This window comes from Montipora capricornis, chromosome 2 (genome assembly GCF_036669925.1).
Source record: "Montipora capricornis isolate CH-2021 chromosome 2, ASM3666992v2, whole genome shotgun sequence".
Classification (NCBI taxonomy): Eukaryota; Metazoa; Cnidaria; class Anthozoa; order Scleractinia; family Acroporidae; genus Montipora; species Montipora capricornis.
In genome coordinates, this window is record NC_090884.1 from 53885756 (window position 1) to 53907274 (window position 21519).

General features: G+C 39.2%; 2 protein-coding genes across 2 annotated transcripts in view; both read right to left on the reverse strand.

Moving 5' to 3' along the window:
- The window catches only part of LOC138027105 (BRO1 domain-containing protein BROX-like), a 30181-nt gene extending 20273 nt beyond the window's left edge, over positions 1–9908 (reverse strand). The window contains exons 1-10 of the mRNA XM_068874613.1: positions 9717–9908; positions 9158–9272; positions 8168–8190; positions 7577–7694; positions 7203–7250; positions 6504–6597; positions 5013–5059; positions 3997–4104; positions 3413–3461; positions 1960–2023 (exon numbers count right to left, since the gene is read on the reverse strand). Coding sequence (XP_068730714.1) covers positions 1960–2023; positions 3413–3461; positions 3997–4104; positions 5013–5059; positions 6504–6597; positions 7203–7250; positions 7577–7694; positions 8168–8190; positions 9158–9272; positions 9717–9826 — 776 coding nt within the window. The 5' untranslated portion in view covers positions 9827–9908. The remainder of the gene's footprint in view (positions 1–1959; positions 2024–3412; positions 3462–3996; positions 4105–5012; positions 5060–6503; positions 6598–7202; positions 7251–7576; positions 7695–8167; positions 8191–9157; positions 9273–9716) is intronic.
- A 2613-nt stretch (positions 9909–12521) lies between these two features.
- Positions 12522–20991, reverse strand: LOC138027116 (GS homeobox 1-like). Its single transcript, XM_068874620.1, has 3 exons — positions 20620–20991; positions 16447–16634; positions 12522–15000 (listed from the first exon to the last, which is right to left on the reverse strand). The coding sequence occupies exons 1-3, from the start codon at positions 20945–20947 to the stop codon at positions 14863–14865; spliced, it is 654 nt and encodes a 217-aa protein (XP_068730721.1). The 5' UTR covers positions 20948–20991; the 3' UTR covers positions 12522–14862.
- Positions 20992–21519: the final 528 nt, after the last annotated feature.

Below are 21519 nucleotides of genomic sequence, written 5' to 3' on the forward strand. Positions count from 1 at the left end.
CGGGTATTAACCAACTGGGGAGAAAGTGCTGCCTTTTGTAATAACATCCGCAAGTGGTTAGACTTTCAAGTCTTCTCGAATAAGGAATATAAATAGCAGGTTCCGTCTCACAACCTTCGATGTTTATAAACTCTGGGATGTTAAAGATCGCACACACTAGTCGAAAAGAGTACGGTGTTGTGGTCTGGTCTTTCATTCAGCCATGTGGTCGGCTTGGCATGATCTTCTGAGGGGACTGCTGATCGATGAGACCACGCAACAGCAAAACAGACATTAGTCAAATGGGAGGAGTACGAGTGCTAAAATTGGTAAACAAGAATACTGCAGGGCATGAAATTTCAAGATTGTTTTCATCAGTTGAAAACCACTGCGTCACGAAATCGGTGTTTCATGGTCTTCCCAGTGACTTCTACTTAATATTTAATACTTTTAAGTGCCAAAAACCGTAACTCAATATTAACTCAATCTTAACTCAAACTCAACTCGAAGTCAACTCAAACTCAACTCAACTCATAACTCGATCAATAGTCTATCTCGCCACGAAACACGTATCAGACGCCACATTGGAAGCGCGTGGGATAGGTCTGGTCCAGGTTACAAAACGGGAAAGAGCGGGAGAAAAAGACGCAGTTTTTTTCTCTCCAACTCCCCGCTCCCACCCCTGAGTTTTGTTACCCGGGCCAGACCTATCCCACGCGCTTCCAATATGGCGTCTGATACGTGTTTCGTGGCGTCAACAACATCTACCGCCCGCAAGCTGGCTATTTGACACTTGGCGTTCGCAAAAGCTGGCGGGGTTTTATCTCTGGATTATTTAACCACGCGCGAGTAAATCGATGGTTTGGCACCGAGAGCGAGCGGCTACAAAGCGGCGAAGCCGGGAGGGATTTTCGCGGGCCCCGTCACTATGTCAATCGGTGGCAAAACACCACGGAGCAACCATCGATTTACTCGCCCGTGTTTAAAGAATCCCGTGATAAAATATCCCGCAAGCTATGCAGGATGCCGTAAACGCGATTGACTTGACATTTTCGCACCACATTCTCAACCAATCTGAGTGAAAATAGAAACTGTAACTTGCTCACCGCGTTCTTTCCCGCGCTTAGCTCTCGCTTCACGTTACGATTTCTGCATCTCCTTTGATTGGCTAAATTTATTACTCTATCTTGGTTTTCGCCTTTCACTTCAAAACGGGTTTTCTCTGTTATATTTGCAAGCCTAAACCTTACATAACGCCTTTTAATTGGGATTTCAAAACGGAATGTAATGCGACCAGTTAAATATTAAATCAACAGCGCTACAGTTCTTTCTGTAACAATCATTTTGAAATTCCACTAGCCAGAATTTTCTTACCCCCAAAATCACGACAATTTGCTATCCCATTCTAGTAACTCTGTCGGGAACTCTGTTAAAAATGCGACCCCATTACAGTCAATTCAATCGTGAAAATGTGACCCCATCCAGCAGCACATCCCCATTAGTCCATTAATAGGAATTATACCCCCTTCCCGGGACTTTCACTAACAATTTAGCAATTTTTTTGATTAACAAAGTCAGTCTCCAAATAATGCATAAACCGAAAGTGACTAAATTAGTTGGGGTCGCTAAAATTATATTTGCCAAAAAGTGACTAAGATGGGGGTCCCCTGGGGGTCTATAATTGGCCATAAAATAGCCTATATAGGGGTAGAGGTTCTGAGCGGCCAGCGGCACATACCCAGCGAAAATTGACCCAAGTACCCCCCTCCCCCGGGGGTGAAAGTGAACATCGTAGTTAATGAAAAAAACTTGAGCAGTTACAGAAGCCTGGAAATATCCAGGCTTTAATGGCATCGTTCAAGTTCAGAGCAGAATTTTATCCGGCTTCTTTGCAATTCTCTATCACAAAACTCATCCAAGTCCAATATACCCAAACTAAGTCGATTCGTCTTTAAAATCAAAATTGGAAAATAAACTTACCTCTCTTCGGTTTCAAGGAGATGAACACCTTGATATGTTCTTGCTAAAGCCATGTATGCTTCTCCTGAGAAGGAAGCAAGAATGTCAGAGAATGCTGACATGGCAATTTTTTTCACTAGGTATTTGTTCTTCAAAGGGTATAATGCTTTAAACTGCCGTTGTTGAGAAATGTTTTACCAGATGTGAGAATCTGGATGTCGGCATTACCATAGGTGAAACCAGAGAGACTATTGATGACAGACCAATCTCTTTGAACATTGCATTTCTGAATTTTACTGCTTGAGTAGTTTTTATACTGATCTGTAGCCTCCCACACAGTCCTTTTTCGGGGAGTCGCATTTCACCTCCTGAGGAGGGATGGCGCAGTGGTGAGAGCACTCATCTCCCACCAGTGTGGCCCGGGTTCGATTCAGAGATTCGGCGTCATATGTGGGTTGAGTTTGTTGGTTCTCTACTCTACACTGGGAAGGTTTTCTCCGGGTACTCCAGGTTTCTCCTCTCCTCAAAAACCAACATTTGATTTGATTTGTGTTGATTGTTGCTTTCTTTCAGTTTACAGTGTCCCCAATTAGTGCTCCAGCGCTAGAAGACTAGACACTTAAATAAAGTTCCTTTCCTTTCCTTTTTACGAATTGGATCCTAAAAACGACCCGTGGGAGGCTAACTGAACTGGGATGATCTAAAGCTCTTAACATGATAGGTGAAATTACAAGTACCACACTTCAATAATGTTGTCACTGCAAGAGTGAAAACCCTACATGTAACTTGCTTTGTCAAAAGTGCTTTCTTAGTACGATTGTTATGTTCTCATTATTTTACACAAATAAACAAAAATTTGGTAAAACTTGACTGGCAACAGTAGCCACTCAAAGCATTCAATTTTGATCTCTGATCCCAAAAATGATGAGAATTTTGATCCCTGAACCCACAAAAATTTGATCCCTGATCCGTGATTCCATGAAAAATCCTGCTGATCCCGATCCCAGGCGTTACGATTCCTGATCCCAGGGCTGTGATCCCTAATCCCGGCCCTTTTCAGGCCTTGATCCCTGATCCCTGATCCCATACATCCCCAGTACCTCGTTACGACCTTGATTCAGATCTTCAAAGTAAATAATGCCCCCATTGCAAATGCCCTGCTAAACTTAACTGTTCTATAGACAAATTATTATACAGTTTCTGGTTGGGGCAGGATCCCAGCCCAGAGTATCTGCATGCAGGTTTACAGTAGCCCACTATTTAAACAACTGCACCACACAGATGTTTCCTGTTTTTTACAGATGGTAAAACAGGAAACTAAATAATTTTGAGCATAGCATCAAGGTGTTTTTTTTTTTTTTGGGTGGGGTGGGGTGGGGGGTGGGGAATAATGCAAAATTTGATACTAATTCATGGCCATTTTGAATTAAACACAACAGTTTCCTTATAATTTTAGACTATCCAATACTAGTACCTTGAAACTTCAAGTATGCAGACCATTTCTGTCCCTCGTGATGAGACACCTTGGTATAAATAAAACATTAAATGCTGTATGCAGTTAAATACCCATCACTCTTCTTCTAACTTCTTGTACCAAACAATTATTAAATAAGTGGAGCAGGGCTGGCGCAGTGGTGAGAGCACTCGCCTTCCACCAATGTGGCTTGGGATTGATTCCAAGACTCGACGTCATATATGGGTTGAGTTTGTTGGTTCTCTACTCTGCTCCGAGTGGTTTTTCCCTGGGTACTCCGGTTTTCTCTTCACCTCAAAAAACAACATTTGCTTTTATTTGTTCTGATTTCAGTTGATTTGTAGTCTCCCAAATTAGTATAAGAGCACTTGTGCTCAGCTAAATACATTTTTGTAAGCTTCAGGCTTAAATAGAGTGATTGGCTTGTCACACAATACTTTCTAGGAATGAATGAATGAATGAATGGGGAGCCAATGGCTGAAATACTGTACATTGCATTTCCCTAGCAGATACTCAATTCTCACAAGTTTACATCACAGTATGATTAAAATTATTTATACAGTCAGTTATTTTATATTTCTCACATCGACCTCCCCTGCAGCTGTGCTGTACTTGGATGACACATCATGGCAAAGCTCACTGATTAATGATGCCTTGTGATTTTTGCTGATGGCTCTTCTAATTGTAACACTCTAAGGAAGCCAATGGGAAAATAAAAACACTCAAGGTTAACGTTGGCTTACAATCATAGTTGTCATAACAACAATCAACAATTTTTATAATTTGCATTTGACAAATGAGAATGTGTCCTAATTTTGTTCTGACACACTGGGTGAAATTTTGTGTAGTCTTGCCAAAAGGAATTGTTTTGGAACTGATTCTGTATTGTGTAGACTGATTCTTGTGTACAATTGTGTACAATTGTGTACAACTTTAATGCTTTGTTGGATTGAATAGGACCCTAATTACATCGTTACTCTTGTATTCCTTTAGGATTTCGGAATACGTATATTCTGGTACACGTACATGTATTGAACTCGATCTGATGACAGTCTCTTTTTCATGATCGTGTCACATGCTTAGTTTTCAAGCTTGGAACCCTACGGAAACAGAGGCTACGTATACAGTGTACTAATGATTTCCAGCCACATACTGTGAAATTATAACTTTTTCCGTTTTTTTTTTTCATCACAAAACATTCTTCTCTGTCAAGACAAACTACTGCATTGGTCTGACAAATTTTATAACGTTCTGACAGACCAATGAATCAAATCTTTCTGCTTTTCCTAAAACGTTGTACCAAGTCAGATTTATTTAATTACTTTTGCATCTGTGTTTGTTTTGCATAAAACAGACAAACAAAATTCTTGTTCAGTTTGCATTTTACTAGTAATAATGAATAATTACTTTTGATGCATTGCATTGGGAGACTTTTCCCTCAAAATGTTTTGCATTGTAACAAAGGATTAGCCCATTATAACTTCAAATAGTGTTTTTTGACCCTGTCGTCACCAGACAATTTTACTTGTCAATGGGAGGCAGTTCAAGAGCCAATGGGTTGAGATATTATACATTGATAAATACAGTAATAACATTGTACCTGTCCATTGGCAATTGACTGAAGAGAAAGTGCATTCAGTATTGGGCCTGAAAGATTGAATCAAAATAGCTCACTTTCTATTATATTACATGTAATTTAAAAATTCAGTCCTAAACAAAAGGCATCATCTCAAGGCTCTGGCGAATAAACTCATACAAATCCTTACATTTACTATATTTAGGACTGATTTGTAATGTATCGAAAGTGGGCTATTAAGAGTTGGAAAGGGTCATGTGATATGGTACTGAGTAACTGTTATCGCTGAAGTGAGAAATACATGTAGAGCTACAAAGGAAGGCAGTTGAAGCTTTTATTACAGGTGTTTCTGGAGATAAGTATACTCAGCTTCCAGTGTAGCCCTGGGTAGGGTTGACAACCAGTGGCATATTTCTCAAAAAACTTTAAACACTTTAACACTTTAACAATGTTTTCAAGACCAAAGAAAACTGTCAAAGCATTTGCAAAGTTTTATGACTTTAAATGTTTTCCTTTTGAACATACAAAACATTTTAAGTCACCCAAAGCACTCGCAAAACGTTTAAGAACTTTTGAGAAATTGACCCCCGGACACTTTATGTAGTCTTCAACCCAGCCGTTCTTTGTGTGGTCATGCAAAACTCCTCCCCACACAAACTTGTTTTGTTTGGGGAGGAGGGAACATTGTGTGACCACACAAAGAATGACTGCATAAGAGACTACACTTTATGAAGTTTATAATAGAACTTATTATTACCCATCCCAGGCTATCTTGCATTTCTAGAAATGTAAATTTCTCATTTTAAAATCTGGAGCACAATTAGCCTGCAATAATGTTATTATCACAACATCAATGCTACTAATTAAAGTCAATAAGTAACAGTGACTATAAAAGGCCATTTACAACACAAAACTGAAGCTATTGTAAAACATTAGAAGTATTAATAAAACTAATACGCATAACATTAAAATCCATGGCTGGCGCCTGACGTCTTGGCAGCCATGTACTGAACAATAACGAAAAAGTCTATATTATTAATATGCAAAACATGAGCAACATTTTGCTTTATATAATAACCCAAGTTATTCACGGATTTTGATTGGTTCTTGCCTATGATCTATTAGAGGACAGACGCACGATTGATGTCACCATCAGCTTTTATGCGAATAAAGTTCAATTCTTTATTATATAAAACAAATAGATTCCATGTTGCCGTGGGTCTGTTCAGAACATCAGTGACACACTCGGCTATCGCCTCGTGTGCCACTTTTTTGTTCTTACCACATTTTGACGTCATCTGTGATCTATTAATGAACAGACGCACGGCAACATGGAATCTATTTGTTAATAATTGTTTTGTACATTAACATGGCTGTCTAATCACATGAGTGCAAGCCAAGAATAATTATAAAAATTACCCTTTATTGTGCACACAGTACATTGATTTTGTAGCATTAACCAAGAATCAAGTGTGTGATGAATGTCGAATCCAAGATGAAGATCCACTGTCTCACCTTTGAGGTCTTTGCTTCCTTTCATTAATAAATTTTGCCATGTTTTGCAGGCCTCAAAAATACTCGCTGCTGTCTTCAAAGAATTTAAGCTTTGCTAAAAAAGGGAAAGAAAACCATAATACAGTTTCCAAAATCACCCTCATAAAAGCTATGTACATTCAATGCATTTTACAACAGCTGACATTATTCTAGGTATTCAACAGGTCTCTTATTCACATTACTATAATGATTCGAATTGCACTTGATTAAGTTGATATGCTGAAGTCTTATGTCTCCCTAGTATCCTTGAGAATTATTACCATTATGTACTTTTGATTGACTATTGAAGAGCCATCTGTGTTTCCCCATAAAGCACAAAATTAATGGCATTAATGTTACAAGCAGCAGTACTTGATTAAACCATTTAAATGCAATTTGAAAGAGCACCTGTTTTGCTAATGGCCAGTGATTACTTTATACTGTAGGCACATCATACTCGTGGTAGATGGCAGCATGACGATCAGTTTTGTCCTCAGCGCGCATGGTTCACAGCAAGTCCCCCAATCCCATGGAAGTCCCTGGATATCCCAGGCACCTAACCTCCACTAGCGATGCAGTTGTCGAAAAAAAAAACTGCCAAAAAAAAAGACCTTACAAAAGGAGAATTTCAATGGCACTTAGTTGTTATTCACAATAATATTGTTATTTTAATTTATTTACTTTCATTTTTTCTTCATCCTCCTCTTCACTGCTAATGCTCTTGTTAAGCTGTAGAAATAAATAATGATGGCATGAACTAAACATCCAGTTGGAAAACACACCACGAAAACAAAGGCAACAATATACCGGGTATTCATATTGTTGTATGGCTTTACTACAGCAAGATGTTCAAATGATGACATCATGAAAGTTGAAATTAAAAGTGGAAAGCACACGATGTGTGAAGTACAATAAATGTGTTTTTTGCTTTGTGTTTGGCAGTGCACAGCTTAATTTTAATCACCAAACTTAATGAATGAGGAAGAAAATTGATAAATGCAAACAACTAACAATCCACAGCGATCTGCTCCACAATCCAACCACGTCACACTTACCCACTGAGCATGCTCCATGTGCCACAGTCCAGCTGCAAACATCATAGAGGCCATCTCTTCATCAGTATCACTTGTCATTGTCTTCTCATCGTCACCCATTAAGTTTGACCATTTAAATCTGGAATTTGGTAAGCAATTGAAAAAATAACTTGTTTTCAAGGGGTAGGTATAAAACACAGGTCACAGGTAACAAGTCACAGGTCATTGTTTTCCCGATGAAGAAACAACCTTAACGCATTGACTCCTGGGGATTCCCCATTGACGAGTAAAATCGTCTGGCGTTAGACAGAGTAAAATACTAAGTATGGACAGTTTCAGCCGGTTTAGAGGTGAATGGGTTAAAATGGGACATTAAAATGCTAACATTAGGCCTAAGGTTGGCTTTAATGAATGTTTAGGGTTCTTTCAGTAAATTGGAAAAACAATGACCTGAGACTTGTGACCTGTGCTTTGTTTATTGTACAGTGTACATGTACCTGCTGATTTTCAAGCAAAATGTTTAATAAAAGCTGGATTCATTTGGCAATTAATTTTATTTCCAAATATGGGCATAGAAATGAGTATTTTTGCATAGGTTTTCAAAGAACTAACCTCAGTCTTGAAAAACTTTTAACCTAAAGAATGAACGAAAAATGTCAAGATATTAACATCTGACAACAAATATATCACAGTCATGTACTAGTGGCAAAAAACAAATTGTCAAGGAAAACAGATGGAGGAAGTATGGTGAAGTGCTTAGGGTACTTGCTTTGAGATCCAGGGATCCCAGGTTCAAGACACGTTCTGACCACTTGTTGAATCATTATGTTCAGGCTAATAGTCACTGGTTCAACTTCTCAGCAACACTTGTATAGCCAACTGATTTGCTTCTGGTCAGTTGGGATTCTTAAGAGTTGTTGTTGTAAGTTGTTATGTTCTGTTGTTTCATTGATTGTGTTTCAATGGCACTGAAAAGCCCCTATTGGGAGGGATCAATTAAGTATTGTCTTATACAGTACTGTACATATTGTACCGGTTAGGGAAAACAAGATGTCAACTTTCATATCCCTACCATTCACCAACATAGTGAGGTTGATAAACATTTAATTTCAAACGTGGAAATTGTTTTTTACTCCTTGCATAAAAAACTAAAATCTGATGCATGGGGGAGGGGGGTGTCCCAGGGTGTTTGAGGTGTGAATGGGTTAATTTACATTAGTATAAATACACAGGTGATTACACAAAATCGCACGCTCTCATTGGCTCGCTATCTCGGATTATCAGCCGATAATCACCTCGACGGACAAAATGGCTGCCAGTAGTCGTTTTGCCACTGTAAGTGAAGATGATTTCGCGTTGAAGTGTTTTTTTTCTCTTTTTTGAAATAATCACCTGTGTATTTATACTAAAACAATTATTCGCCTCAGTCTCGGTTATTATCCATGAATATTCACCTCGACTTCGTCTCGGTGAATATTCACCAATAATCACTTCGCCTTTGGCGAATAATTGTTAAATATCATTGATTGGTACCAACATTAAGTTGGCAATTTAGGGTTAGGCTGTAAAAAAATATTATTATATATAGGTGCCCATAGCTACCTTGTGCAGAATACTCTTTAATGTTTTGTTCATGGCAATATATTCTTTCAGTGAATTTACAATGGTTTCACTTGATCCATCAATGTTCTTCAAAGCCTCAACGATGCCTTCCCGCCTGTTAAAAACACAAGAAAGCCATTGTAAAAATCATTACCTTCAATATGAGAACTGTACTGTGGTCTCCAGTGAAGATGGTAGAAAGGAGAGGTGATCCAAAAATGGCTTTCAGGGAACACTACCTTTGCAAAACGTATCCGGCGAGGATTAACCTATTTGCCCCTTGGGGTCCCTGGACGGGGCAAAAAAATAATTTGTATCCTCTTTATATAGAAGGCAAAGGGTTACAGTGTACATGTACATTGTAAAATGAAATCCATGGCATAACATTAAATTTTCATAAGAATGATCGCGGTCACACTTGAGAGAAGCACAGTGTAACAGTAGTTTAAAAATATGTCAACTCTCGCTGGTGTTTTGAATCCCTAGGGGAAAACTGAACAATAACACTAAGATGAAACTAAACTTCCTATAAAATGCGACCGCAACCAACGAGTCTTACTTTCTCGTAGTATCATGCACGAAGTATTCCAAGTCTTTGGGTATTCCATCGAGTGCTTTTCCAAAATTGAGGCGTTCTGTCAGCTTTTTTCCACAAGTTGGATGTGCCATAATCGCAAATCATCCGAAACAGACTCAGACGAAAAGCGAATTTCCAAACATATTCAGTGGACGAAAATGGCGTCATTAGCTTGGCACACATGAAGTACTTACCGCACACTGTTTTCACAAGCCGCTGGATTTCAGCTGTGCAGGCATTGAAAACACAAACATTGCGCGATCTTGTGTCACAAAAACAGTCACAATTTTTAGGTACGAAGTTTTCCCTTGCCACGCCAGCACAAGCACAAGCATAAGTAGCTTATGCTAGGTGAAAACGAACTTTGACAGAACAATCAAAATCAACCACGGCACCCGCCATTTTGTTCAAATGCTCATACGCGGGGAATCTGGAACGAGTTCTTTAATTGGCCAGACGTAGCAAATTTCCTTGTGTTTATGCTGCGTTTCGCTTTCACACGACGCTTATGCTTGCGTCAACCCCGTTTTCACAGTGAAATAAGCGCTCTTATTATATGGAGGAGAATGTTTTACTGGGAACTAAACCACTCGTAGATTCCATACGCCACTTCATCCGGGACCCGAGTGGCGTATTTTCCGTATGTCACCTTTGTGAGTGTCGTATCGTTCAATGACGTCACGATTCCCGTCTTTTTTTTCCCGCCTTTTTTTATAAAGCCCAGCCGTATTTGTAAAACTTGACTACTTTGAAACACAATAAAATCAGAAATATTCAATATTTAGTCTCCTTATAATAAATAGAACATTACACGTTGGCTCGAAGATATGAATTTTACGTTCTTGTGGCAAGAACAATATCTCACTCGTTCGCTTCGCTCACTCGTGAGATATTGTTCTTGCCACTCGAACATAAAATTTATATCTTCTCGCCACCGTGTAATATCCTCTATATATGCTTTCGCTTGCGTCGCGAGTGAAAAACAGGCTTAAATGTCAAAAAAATACTAAATTTTCTTAATTACACTTACGCAGTTTTGTAAGAGAAGCTTTTTTTCTATTCAAAAACATATAACACGAGACCACTTGTCTTAGTTTTAAAATAAGAGAATTATTTCAAGCTATTTTGTGTAAACCAGGTCCCAAATGCAAACCAGAACTAGATTTTGAGCGCTCACGGCGTTAAACAAATGCTTCCACAGAATAATAGTTGTATATAAATCTCTAATGAACAAAAGATACTTAGCAATGTAAATGGGTTGTGTGAAGACAAGTTATAAGTGAAAACAACTCACTTCCGGTCGCCGTCCTCGTCTCAAAAAACGCGCGTGCTTAAGCTCCCTATTCACTTTGTCCCCGCTAACGTCAACTGCATGGACTTTTGGGTCAACCCCCGCCCCCACCCCCCCCCCCCTCCCTCCGCCCCTCCTTAATGTCCACTTGAAATTTTGCTGCTTTAGAAGTCCCTGTCCGGCTCCAGTCGCTACTGCTGATTAGGAATATTAAAATGCACTTTAAGTACAGGGAGAGGTCAACGAAAGGTATCAATATAATTGATTCATACATATCACGGGGAAGACCTCACACAGCAATGACCACAACCAGGTTGCTGACCAGCGGCCTTCGTTAAAACAATGGTTTGCTGCGGGTGCTCGGGCTCAGAAAACCTGGTTTTGGTCATTGTTATTTGTCATGTATGCGTTACTCTTGCCGCAAGCGTTCTTCTTTGTTGGCCGAGATGTCAAGACAACTAGCCTTGTTTGGAATGACTGTGAAAAAACTAAACGTACAGGATACCTGATCTACAAAGACCCAATATATAAGTATGAAAAGTTTATCGCGCATTTTTTTTTCGGCGATACAAAGGTCAAGGTCTTGCAAAGGAAAGTGTTGTTCGATCAGCCAAAGAAAAATGGCGAGAGCTTTAGGATACAGTAAAAACGTTCACAATGTAAAATGTAGAATTTATGGTGACTAAGGACAGAGTTTAAAAGATTACAATTTACATTCTTTTCTTGTTAAACTTGCCCTTCTTTCTCTTCAATTTTGTGACACGTGCTTTACCCCCTTTCCCCCCCCCCCCCCCTTAAACGTCCTGTTGACGTTAAGCGGGGAGGACAAAGTGAATATGTCGACGGCCCCTTACAGTAAGCGACGTTCACGGGCAACGGACAGAAACCGGAAGTGAACATTTCACACGCCAGGACGGTAGTCTTAAGTAGATTTTTGAACTAAATCGTCTCTAATAGTGAAAAGGTACTTAGCAATATAAATGTGGTAGTATCCAGACAACCTGAACAGCTAACGTCCGGTTGTCGCTTGCGGCTCAAAAAACGTCGCGTTCTTTAAGTTTTCTTCTGTTTCGTTAAGCAGAAACACTGTGGCGGTGCCTTCGATGTGATGTATTTCATGTGGCCGAAACTAACACTGAAGGCATCTGAAGTAATTTCTATTTGACGTGACAGGGAAGTAAAAGACTCTAATCAGAAGAAAAGCAGAGCAAGGAATTCGGACGCCCAAATTATCTGCACGAAGGCACCCCAACTGATCTAGGCCGGGGCCGGCAGTTGAGGGTCTTTTTAACACAGTGTGCGAAAACAATAGCACTAAAATGGTCATTTCTTAGCGGTTAAGAGTTATCGAGACACTTTTAGTAAGACAGCTAGGAGCATTTGGAACTTGAGATTCAAGCTGTTATTTTTGTGGAGGAAAATCCCATAGTGCGAAGTTTACCGTCCCCCACTCATCGCGAGAAAATAAATGAAAAGGAAAATAAAACATCTAGGAATTTTAGACACCTGAAAGATTTTTATTTCTCAAGCGTTTGATGGATCTGTTCCTTAATGCTTTTAACTTGTTTACCCCGTGTGTCAACCCATACCAAGACTACTCTATGTGACAGCATTTTCACAGATGAAGCTATGTTAAGCTTACAGGAGTGACCATTGTCTATCCCATGGGTACTAATTTCTCATGCAAGACTTGCGATTAGCTGGAAAGGACTTGTTTCGCAGAGAAATCAATCTAAAAGCTGAACTCGGTCTGCAAAAACACCGTTGCACAAATACAATATATAGTTGTGCGTTTCTTATTATGGGCTCCTTTTTCTCTTGGCTCCTACCCATAAATCCTCCTGATAGTTAATTATTCGCCGCCTATCCATCTCTCTGAGCTCAAGTCTGTCTGTCTACCCTATTCTAAAGTTTTACTTTCCTCTCTTCGGTTTATTCGCCCACTCTCAGATTTCGATTTCTTAAGCTTGTCGGAAAGGATAACAGCGGTAAAAATTTTCAGCCGTTTTAGTAACGAAATTTTCCGGTTATAGGTAAAGTTCCATTACTTTTAATCATGACAGAGACTTTGAGGGGAGAGAAAACCTTAAGGCCTGGCCAAATGCGCGCAACATTTCAAAGCGACATCTTGCAACATTGTTGGGCACAACATGTTGCATACGTTTGGCTGCTCTGTTGCGATATGTTGCAACATGTTGGATGACGTTGGATCAAATTTGAAAACGGTCAAACTGATAAGGGAGACCACGATCTCTTGAAAACAAGGACCCTATAGTTCGCTTCGAAAGAGCCTTTAAATGAATTAACAATATCGTTTTTGCAATGCGTGCCAAACGAACTGCAATTTTTAGAACATGAGGAGTACTTCGATCCCTGATAAAATGAAGGAGGAAAGAGAGTATATCTGTTGTCGGTCAAATCCGGTCTCAGGTTGAATCCGTTTTTACCTGGAAATTGGTGATCCTCATCATTTTACTTAGGTTGAATATGCATTCTACCCGAGTAGTTTAAAACCGAAAAAAAGGGCTGAAAACATGCACCTATACCTTCCCTCAAGCTCTATTACGCATCTCAACAAGCTCGGTTTCTGTATTCATATACTTAACCATTAAGTCTCAACATTACAGCAAAGTAAGGAAACATACAACTGTATTGTGCACCAACCGGTAATCGAACCCGGAGTCCTGTGTCTTTACTACTACACTACAACGTCGAACATACTCAAACCCAACCCAGTTCTTTTCATTATTTATAATTACTTTTGTATAATAAGTCAATTGATATCCACGTATAATAACCAAAACTAATCATAACCTGACCCTAATTTTTCGCTAGGCTTAATTTAGGCTCAGCTCCAAAAAAAGTTTCTTCAATTCATCTGAGTGTGTATTCAACCTAGGTAAATGAGGATTTATTTTAACCTATTGTAGATAAAATTAAGCCTGGCAACGGATTTTACCGGCAACATGTCCACCATACACGCCCTATCCCGCGCGGGTAATTCGTCTAATTTCTCTTTTTCTCTTGGATAATCGAAATACAGCGAAACAAATTTAACACGACATTTTGATTTCATTGTGGTTTTATCAAGGTGATGATCTCTTGATAGGAGGGCTATATGGGGAATCCACTCTCTTACCTTGATGATCTCTTGGCTGAATAAGTATAGTTTGTCGCGAATGGAGCCCAATCGTGTGTTCTATGTGGAATTCCCTCTTTTTATTCTGTAGTAACTCTCATTATGGCGTATAATACGGTAAACACCCGCATATAAGAACAAGTGGATTAAGAACATCAGGCTGAAATTTGGCCAATAAAGCACCATATAACTGAATAAGAACAAATTTAGCCTGATAAATAAATCTTGTTCTTAATACAAAGGGAAAGGGTATTAGGATAAGGAAACAATACAGTACAATAACTCACATCATAGCACTATGGTATTCAGGACCATTACAAACTATAAAATCTATTACAAAACAGCATTGTATGTTAATTAAACCTCTAGTAATATATAATTTGAAGTATTTCTGAAACCAATTTTAAGAACATTTTAAGAACACTTTCAGGTTGATTTCTCACTAAGCACCCCTCAAATAAGAACACGATCAGCCTTAAAGCTGAAAAAAGTGTTCTTACATGCGCGTATTTTTTGTTACTGTATTTGAAATTCGATAAAAGTATTTTTTGTGCAGACTTGCTTCTTAATTCCCTTTCATCATGTATTGACTATTTATAACTTCTTGAGAGCAATGGCTTCCTGGATTTTAAAACTACCCGTCTTGATTAGCATTTTCGATTTGCGGAAAAGTGGCCGATTAAAACTTCCCATGCTCATTAGCCGTTCCAGCTCTCCACTCCGTTATTACGTCTGAGAGCACATGCCACATTGAAGGGACTGGCCAGAAGATCCGGAAAATGCTGCTTGTTCTCTTTTCTCCATTTGATTCTGCGGTTTTGGAACCAGATCTTTATCTATCAATATCAAAAATAAAAATCAGGACATGGGCCATTTTTAAAATCACCTTTAACTGTTTTCTATCATTTTTTTCAAAACGTCCTCCTAACTCGTGAAAGTTTAGGAAAACTCGAAAACGCTGTGGAAACACGAGCCGCAGGCGAGTGTTTCCACATTTCTCGTTCTCCCAAACTTTCACTCGTGTTTCTATAACTCGATAGAAACACGGTACATGTTTTCTATTTCTTAAATAACGGGTTTGCAGAACATTGAATTTAATCAATGCTGTATTATAATTCACTACAATGCTTGTCCCAGCACGACTCAAGGCAATGCAACTAACACTACTGTAGCTGCCTGTCACTGAAAGTACTCTATTTAGAGTGATTTTACTTGACCCGTGAAACAGAGAATAATAGTTATTGTGTAACACTACCTCCTAATTAGACCTATTGTTTTTCTGTTACTCAGACTATTTAGATCTAAAACGGTAGTGCAGTTAACAAAAATGTAAAATAAAGAATTTCACTTAATAAACGAAGAAAAGTATTACAATAACTGTCGTATAATTTATCTCTTCAGTTGTGTCATTATTGTGTGTTCTGTTTTTGTGTCAGCTTTTTCATCCTCGATCTTGTATGCACCATGTGATAGGGGCTTTTACGCACATATAGCGTGTAATATTCCACGATATATATATATATATATATATATTTCACGGGTCAAGTAAAATCACTCTATAGTTAGAGGGTGCACTTTAAATGTTATGAAATTTCCCGGCGTTGGAGATTAATTCTTTCAGTTTCTTTTTTTAAGTACAGTTATGAAGCAAGAGTCATAGTATAACATTCACAGAGCCATAACCGACCTTCGTATAATGCATGCAGACGGTCAAGACTTTTTCAGTTGGTGGAGGTAATTTCTATTCGATTCGTAATTACGGTTTTCCCTTGTCTTCCAAGATGACGAATCATGGATATTTTATATTTAATGGAGTGCCTTGACATTTTATCTTCCACATCCTTCCCCACCCTAAGGGCACTTTTTTTGTACATTTCTTTTCCCTTTAACTTCGTCCAGCAACCCGACCAGCCCTTTCCCCGACAAGCTCACTCAACAATCAGAAAATACTGCCAGGCGATCTGGTGACGTGATTCGGAGGCCTGGGGAGAAAAATTTTAACGCCGTATCCCGCACGCGGCCTTATTTTCGAAATTCAACATGGCAGAGGTGAGGTGAGATCTCGTCGGGTCTACTTGAATGTTCATTCAGTAACAGGAAATGTGGTAGACACGGAATGATCTGTTGAATTTTGGCGATGGAAATACTGCAGGGAATTTGGAAACAACACCTAAGGCCGCGCACGGTAGTGGAATTCGGCGCTAAAGTTTATCTTCCCAGTCCTCCAAATTACGTCACCAGATAATCTGGTGATGCTAACTTGATAAAACACGAGAGCTGACCTGTGTCTCCGACAGATTTAGCGCCTCTGCTAACTGTTGTCTCTCAGATCCTACCAAATATTGTTGCTCCTCAAACTCAGATTCAAGGCGATTTATCTGTTCGCTTGTGAATATGGTTCGCTTTCGACGCTTCCGCTTGTTGCTAGTGGCGGTAGTGCATCGATACTGCGTTGAATCATCTGTGCTATCTATACAAATGTAATAGAAACAATTTAAGCGAGGAAAAGGAAAGGAAAGGAATTTTATTTAAGTGTCTAGTCTACTAGCGCTGGAACACTCATTGGGGACGCTGTAAACTGGAAATGACGATTAACACAAATCAAATCAAATTTTGGTTTTTGAGGAGAGGGGAAACCTGAGTACCCGCGGAGAAAAACCTCTCGGTGCAGAATAGAGAGAAGCAACAAACTCAACGCACATATGACACCGGCTCTGGGAATCGAACCCGGGCCACATTGGTGGGAAGTGAGTGCTCTGATCACTGCGTCATCCCTGCCTTAGAGAGCTTTTCTCCGGGTCCTTCGGTTTTCTTTCCTCCTCAAAATCGACTCTCAGTCAGCTACACCCACCAGCGGACGGATGCCCTCGATAGGGATAATCTCTGGTAATCTTTCACTGAGTGGAAAAAATAAAGCTGCTTTTGTTATTATTATTAACGTCAGTCTCGATGCTCTTTGTAAAATAAGACGGCGAAGACATTGATAATAACTTAGGGCGCTTTCCTTTTGTCAGAACTGGCCGGCCAGACCCGTCAGTTTGCAAAGAAAACACAACAATTTGAAGGAATACTTGCTTAACGATCGCTCGCATTTTTCTGGAAGAGGATATATCATCCACGCCGAAAGTCTGTTAATTCGAAGGCGTTGTAGAGCTAGTCCTTCCAAATGACAGGAATGGCCGGTTAGTTTGTCAAATGGAAAGCGTCCTTAGACAGTAACTAGACCCTCCGTGAGCGTACACTGGGTTGCCTGTGGTACGTGCACCCTTCCAGACAATTTTTTTCAAGTTAGGGGGTTATTAAGAAGTCATACCAGAAGAGGCCCTTTGGCTCACAGGTCCTCACACGTTCGTACGACGAAACAGATCTGTCCTTGTGTAATATGTAGCTCTAACAGGGCACGATATTGTTTTGGTATTGTCTATCATTGTAGTGCCATGGTAGAAGTCTTGGGTAAATAGTCTGAGAAGACATGTGGTTAGTAGCAAAGTACTGAACCCAGAAAGATTGAAGAAAATAAATGGGAAGTGAGAAACATTGGCTTCTGGGCTGACATGTTGATAAACTTCTTTTCACCACAAGTTTAAGCGTGCCCTCTGAGCATCTGGCAGCTTTGTAATACCGAAGTTCAACCCCGTTCGGCGAGGTTAGTGTTTGGATGGGAGACCAAAACAATATAACCCTCGTAAAACAGAATCATCGGACCGAAAATACTATTAAAGCTAACAAAAATCAAACTCACCAAGGTACAGATTTTGTTAGCTTGCTTTATGCAAAAACAAATATTGATGCAAAAGTAAATAAATATTAATACACAGTTTTTAGAAAGAGCAGAAGGAAGTTTCCAGGACGGTCGCTCGAGAATAACATATTTACGACATGAAAACAACATTAATTTTGAACCGTGAATATAGACTATAAACAGTTACGATCAGCGACAAACATTTTGGGAGATTTTTGCTACGTTCAATTTTGTTATTGTATGTTTTGGCTGCACAAATAAATCGCAAAATCGAAAGTGACATCGCCGGAATTCAGTGGGCGCCGTGATTAAGTTACCGGGGCATGTTTACTTGCCAAACAGTGAAGCATCTTTGTCAAATGATGGCAAGATACCGGGTTTTTGTAAGTTTCTTTTTCTGTTAAGTGTTATAAAGTTTGACAATGAAATGAGCGAAGTCAAAACAAAGATCACAATCGCCCAACTCTTGTTTATGCAAAGTCAAAATTTACTTTCCAAGACGCGTTCGACGTTATTTATCACCAAGGTAATTTCATCATTTTGGAAATAGCAGCTACTTTATTATTCATCTGCGTCCCAATTTTTCACTGATTTTGGGGCTCATTTTGTTGAAACTCAAGCACGCTTCCAACAGGCCTTTGAACCCTTTCTGCTTACAGAGCAATACTAAAAAACATCTCCCATATCACATTTCAACCTTAAGCTCGGAAATTCAATACACAACATGATATTATAATTCACAAAGGCCGAAAATACCACAGAATCCTTTTCCAACGAAAAATTTATTGAAACAAACAACATATTTGCTCTTAGAGGCGAAAACCTCTTCCTATTTCATTGCGTGCGTGAAGACAAGAAACTCAATCGTGTCAAATTACCATAAAAATCATCATCGTGATCATCGTGTCAAATTACCATTATCAATCGTGGCAAATTACTTCAGGGAAATACAGCTCACTTTGATTTCGGCTCGACGGGCGATAGATTGTTGTCGAAGTCCATTACTCGTCGCTTTTAAGATTCCACCGCCTGTATAACCAATTGACTTGCTATTATTGAGCTTCATAAGGGTATATTTTGTTCAAAGATCCACTAAAACGCCATTCGCGTTACATGACTTTCGACGCCATTGCCGGTTAAGTTAATCGTTCTACTGTGTCCACCAGAGAAATCTACGCATTTCCCACTACCCTCTCGATCCTAAGAAAATACGCGCAGAAGGCTCTATGCACAAAGACACCACTTAGCAGGGGAGTGACAGGCAAGACTTTTACCGACACGGAAAAAAAAAAAAAAGAAAAAAGAAAAAAAGAAAAAAGAGAAAAAAAAATAAAACAAACTAACTAAACGCAGACCCCAACTGGGTTTGCCATACTGGCAACCCAGTAAAAAGGAAAATATAGAAAATTTATACGAACAAGTTTGTGTGGAGTATTAACCATCCACCTGCTTGATCTCGGCCAGAAGACTGGCTAAAGGGGATGTGCATATAAGAAAGGAAAAAAATACCCTGTCCCTAAAGTGAACTATACACTCAGGTCTCGGTACGATGGCGCAGACTCTAGAGTGGGATGGGAATAATCGAATTAAATAATAGCTGCGGAGAATGCTCTATGACTATGCTGTGACCTGAATCATGACCACCTTTCTCTTGCTGTTTCACGAAGTCTCAGATGCAACTTGTATGGGTAATATTACAACGACCTTAATGCAATGATCACTCACTTGCAATTGCCATCTCATGCTTACACATCCAAAGTGGACACCCTGGAAACCCGCTAATAAAAGCCTAGATTTTTCCAAATATCCTAAAAGGTTCTTTCATAAATAATGTTTACAATGAAATTAAACAGACCCTTTTTGCACTTTAAAGTCAAGGCTACATCGTGCGTTTTCGATTTATGAATATTTAGCTTTGACTATATTTGTATAGGTAATCACATGATTTTGAGCGCAAGTTGAAATAAATAAGCACGTATAATTTTTTTCAATACATATCTTTTATATGTTCAGTAGAGAATTGCCAATGCTTCGGCAATGAGTGATGTTCACACAGTTTTTTGTTCCTTTAGATCACGCATATAAGCAATTGCGTGTTACATTCTAACAATTATCTTTGTATGTATCAACCGTAGCATTGGACAAAAAGAGAACTTTGTCCTTGACAATAGAAAAACAACTTCGCACTTTTTGCAAATGGTTAACTTATTTGTAGCTGATTAAATTTTAGTTAAACGTGATTCTTTTATAATTGATGTAACTTTTTCAGCAGTATCAATACTAGTTTACAAATGCGGGTGTATAGTATTCCATTTTGTCACCTCGATCTGATAAAAGTGTTTACTTAATTTCTCAAAGTTCAATCCATGGTAACATGTGAGGTTTCGCACATTGTAATGTCAAATTTCTTTAGGTTTTCCGTAGATTTTATTTCCTTGATGGCATGATTTCAAAAAATCTGTTAAAAAAAAAAAAACAAAACCTTTTTTACCCTTAAAGAACTCTCGGAAGAATAAAACAAATGAAAATAATATTAAAGTAAAACACCCTAAATAGAGAATTACGGCTTCTTTGAATGAATAAAATGTATAATACCTTTTTCAAAAAAATGTTAAATTATTGCTATTTATCCCAGTTCCATTTTACTTAAAGGGAAAGCGCTTAAATTGAAATAGGAGCAAAACATAGTCAGTAGGACTCTTTCAGAACGTACCGTTGCTTGACGTAACATTATCACAGACAGCGCCATTTGCCTGTCTTTGCCCCAGAGTGTCGTTTGACGGGGACGTGGAGTGGCGTCTTAAAACTGGCACAGCAGCAGACGGCTTAACGGCGACGCGGTAGGGCCGAAAAGAAGGTGGCCGAAACGCATGTACGGAGCTACCCGGAAGTGGAACGGGTAACTGCGGATATATCCCCGCGGGATAGAAACAACATGGTTGCAAAGGAACTGAAAGCGATCTTCCCGGTGACGGAGTGCACAAGGGGCACAAGACATGAGCTGAGTGGAATGGAACCCGATATCCAGAAAGTTGCAGCATGACGCTCTCTTCTGTTTGCCAAACCAGTCTGGCAAAGCTTAAGAAAAGGAGTAAGTGGTCTCCTTGGTGACCCAGGATGTACTGGAAGAACTTGGACGTCTAATTAACAAGTTATCGCTTACATAATAACGCCAAAATGAATTTAAACAGAGCCTTTTATGGAACATGATAAGATTTCTGTTTGTCCAAAGTTAGCCACAATAAAATAATGAAATTGATTCTCTTTCCCTTCAGTACTTTTTATTTCATTCAAAGGAGTTAATTTATGTCATTTATGTGATTCGCTCGTATAGGGACACACAACAACACATGTAGAAATTCATTTATTTAACTTCATAATACTTAAAAGGAAAACAACAGCAACAACAATCTCGCCGGGAAAATACAAAGTGTAAATTAATACGTACAGGAAGACGTCTGGGCCATCTAACTAGCTGTAGCTAGGCGAGTAGATTGCTCAAATGGGGAAACAACAGTACTTTGCTTGAACTCACGACACAATTAACAAGGAAAACTCGGGACCGTGTCACTAAAGGTTGGCAGCAGCGCTAGCCTACCTATTGAAATTCGTG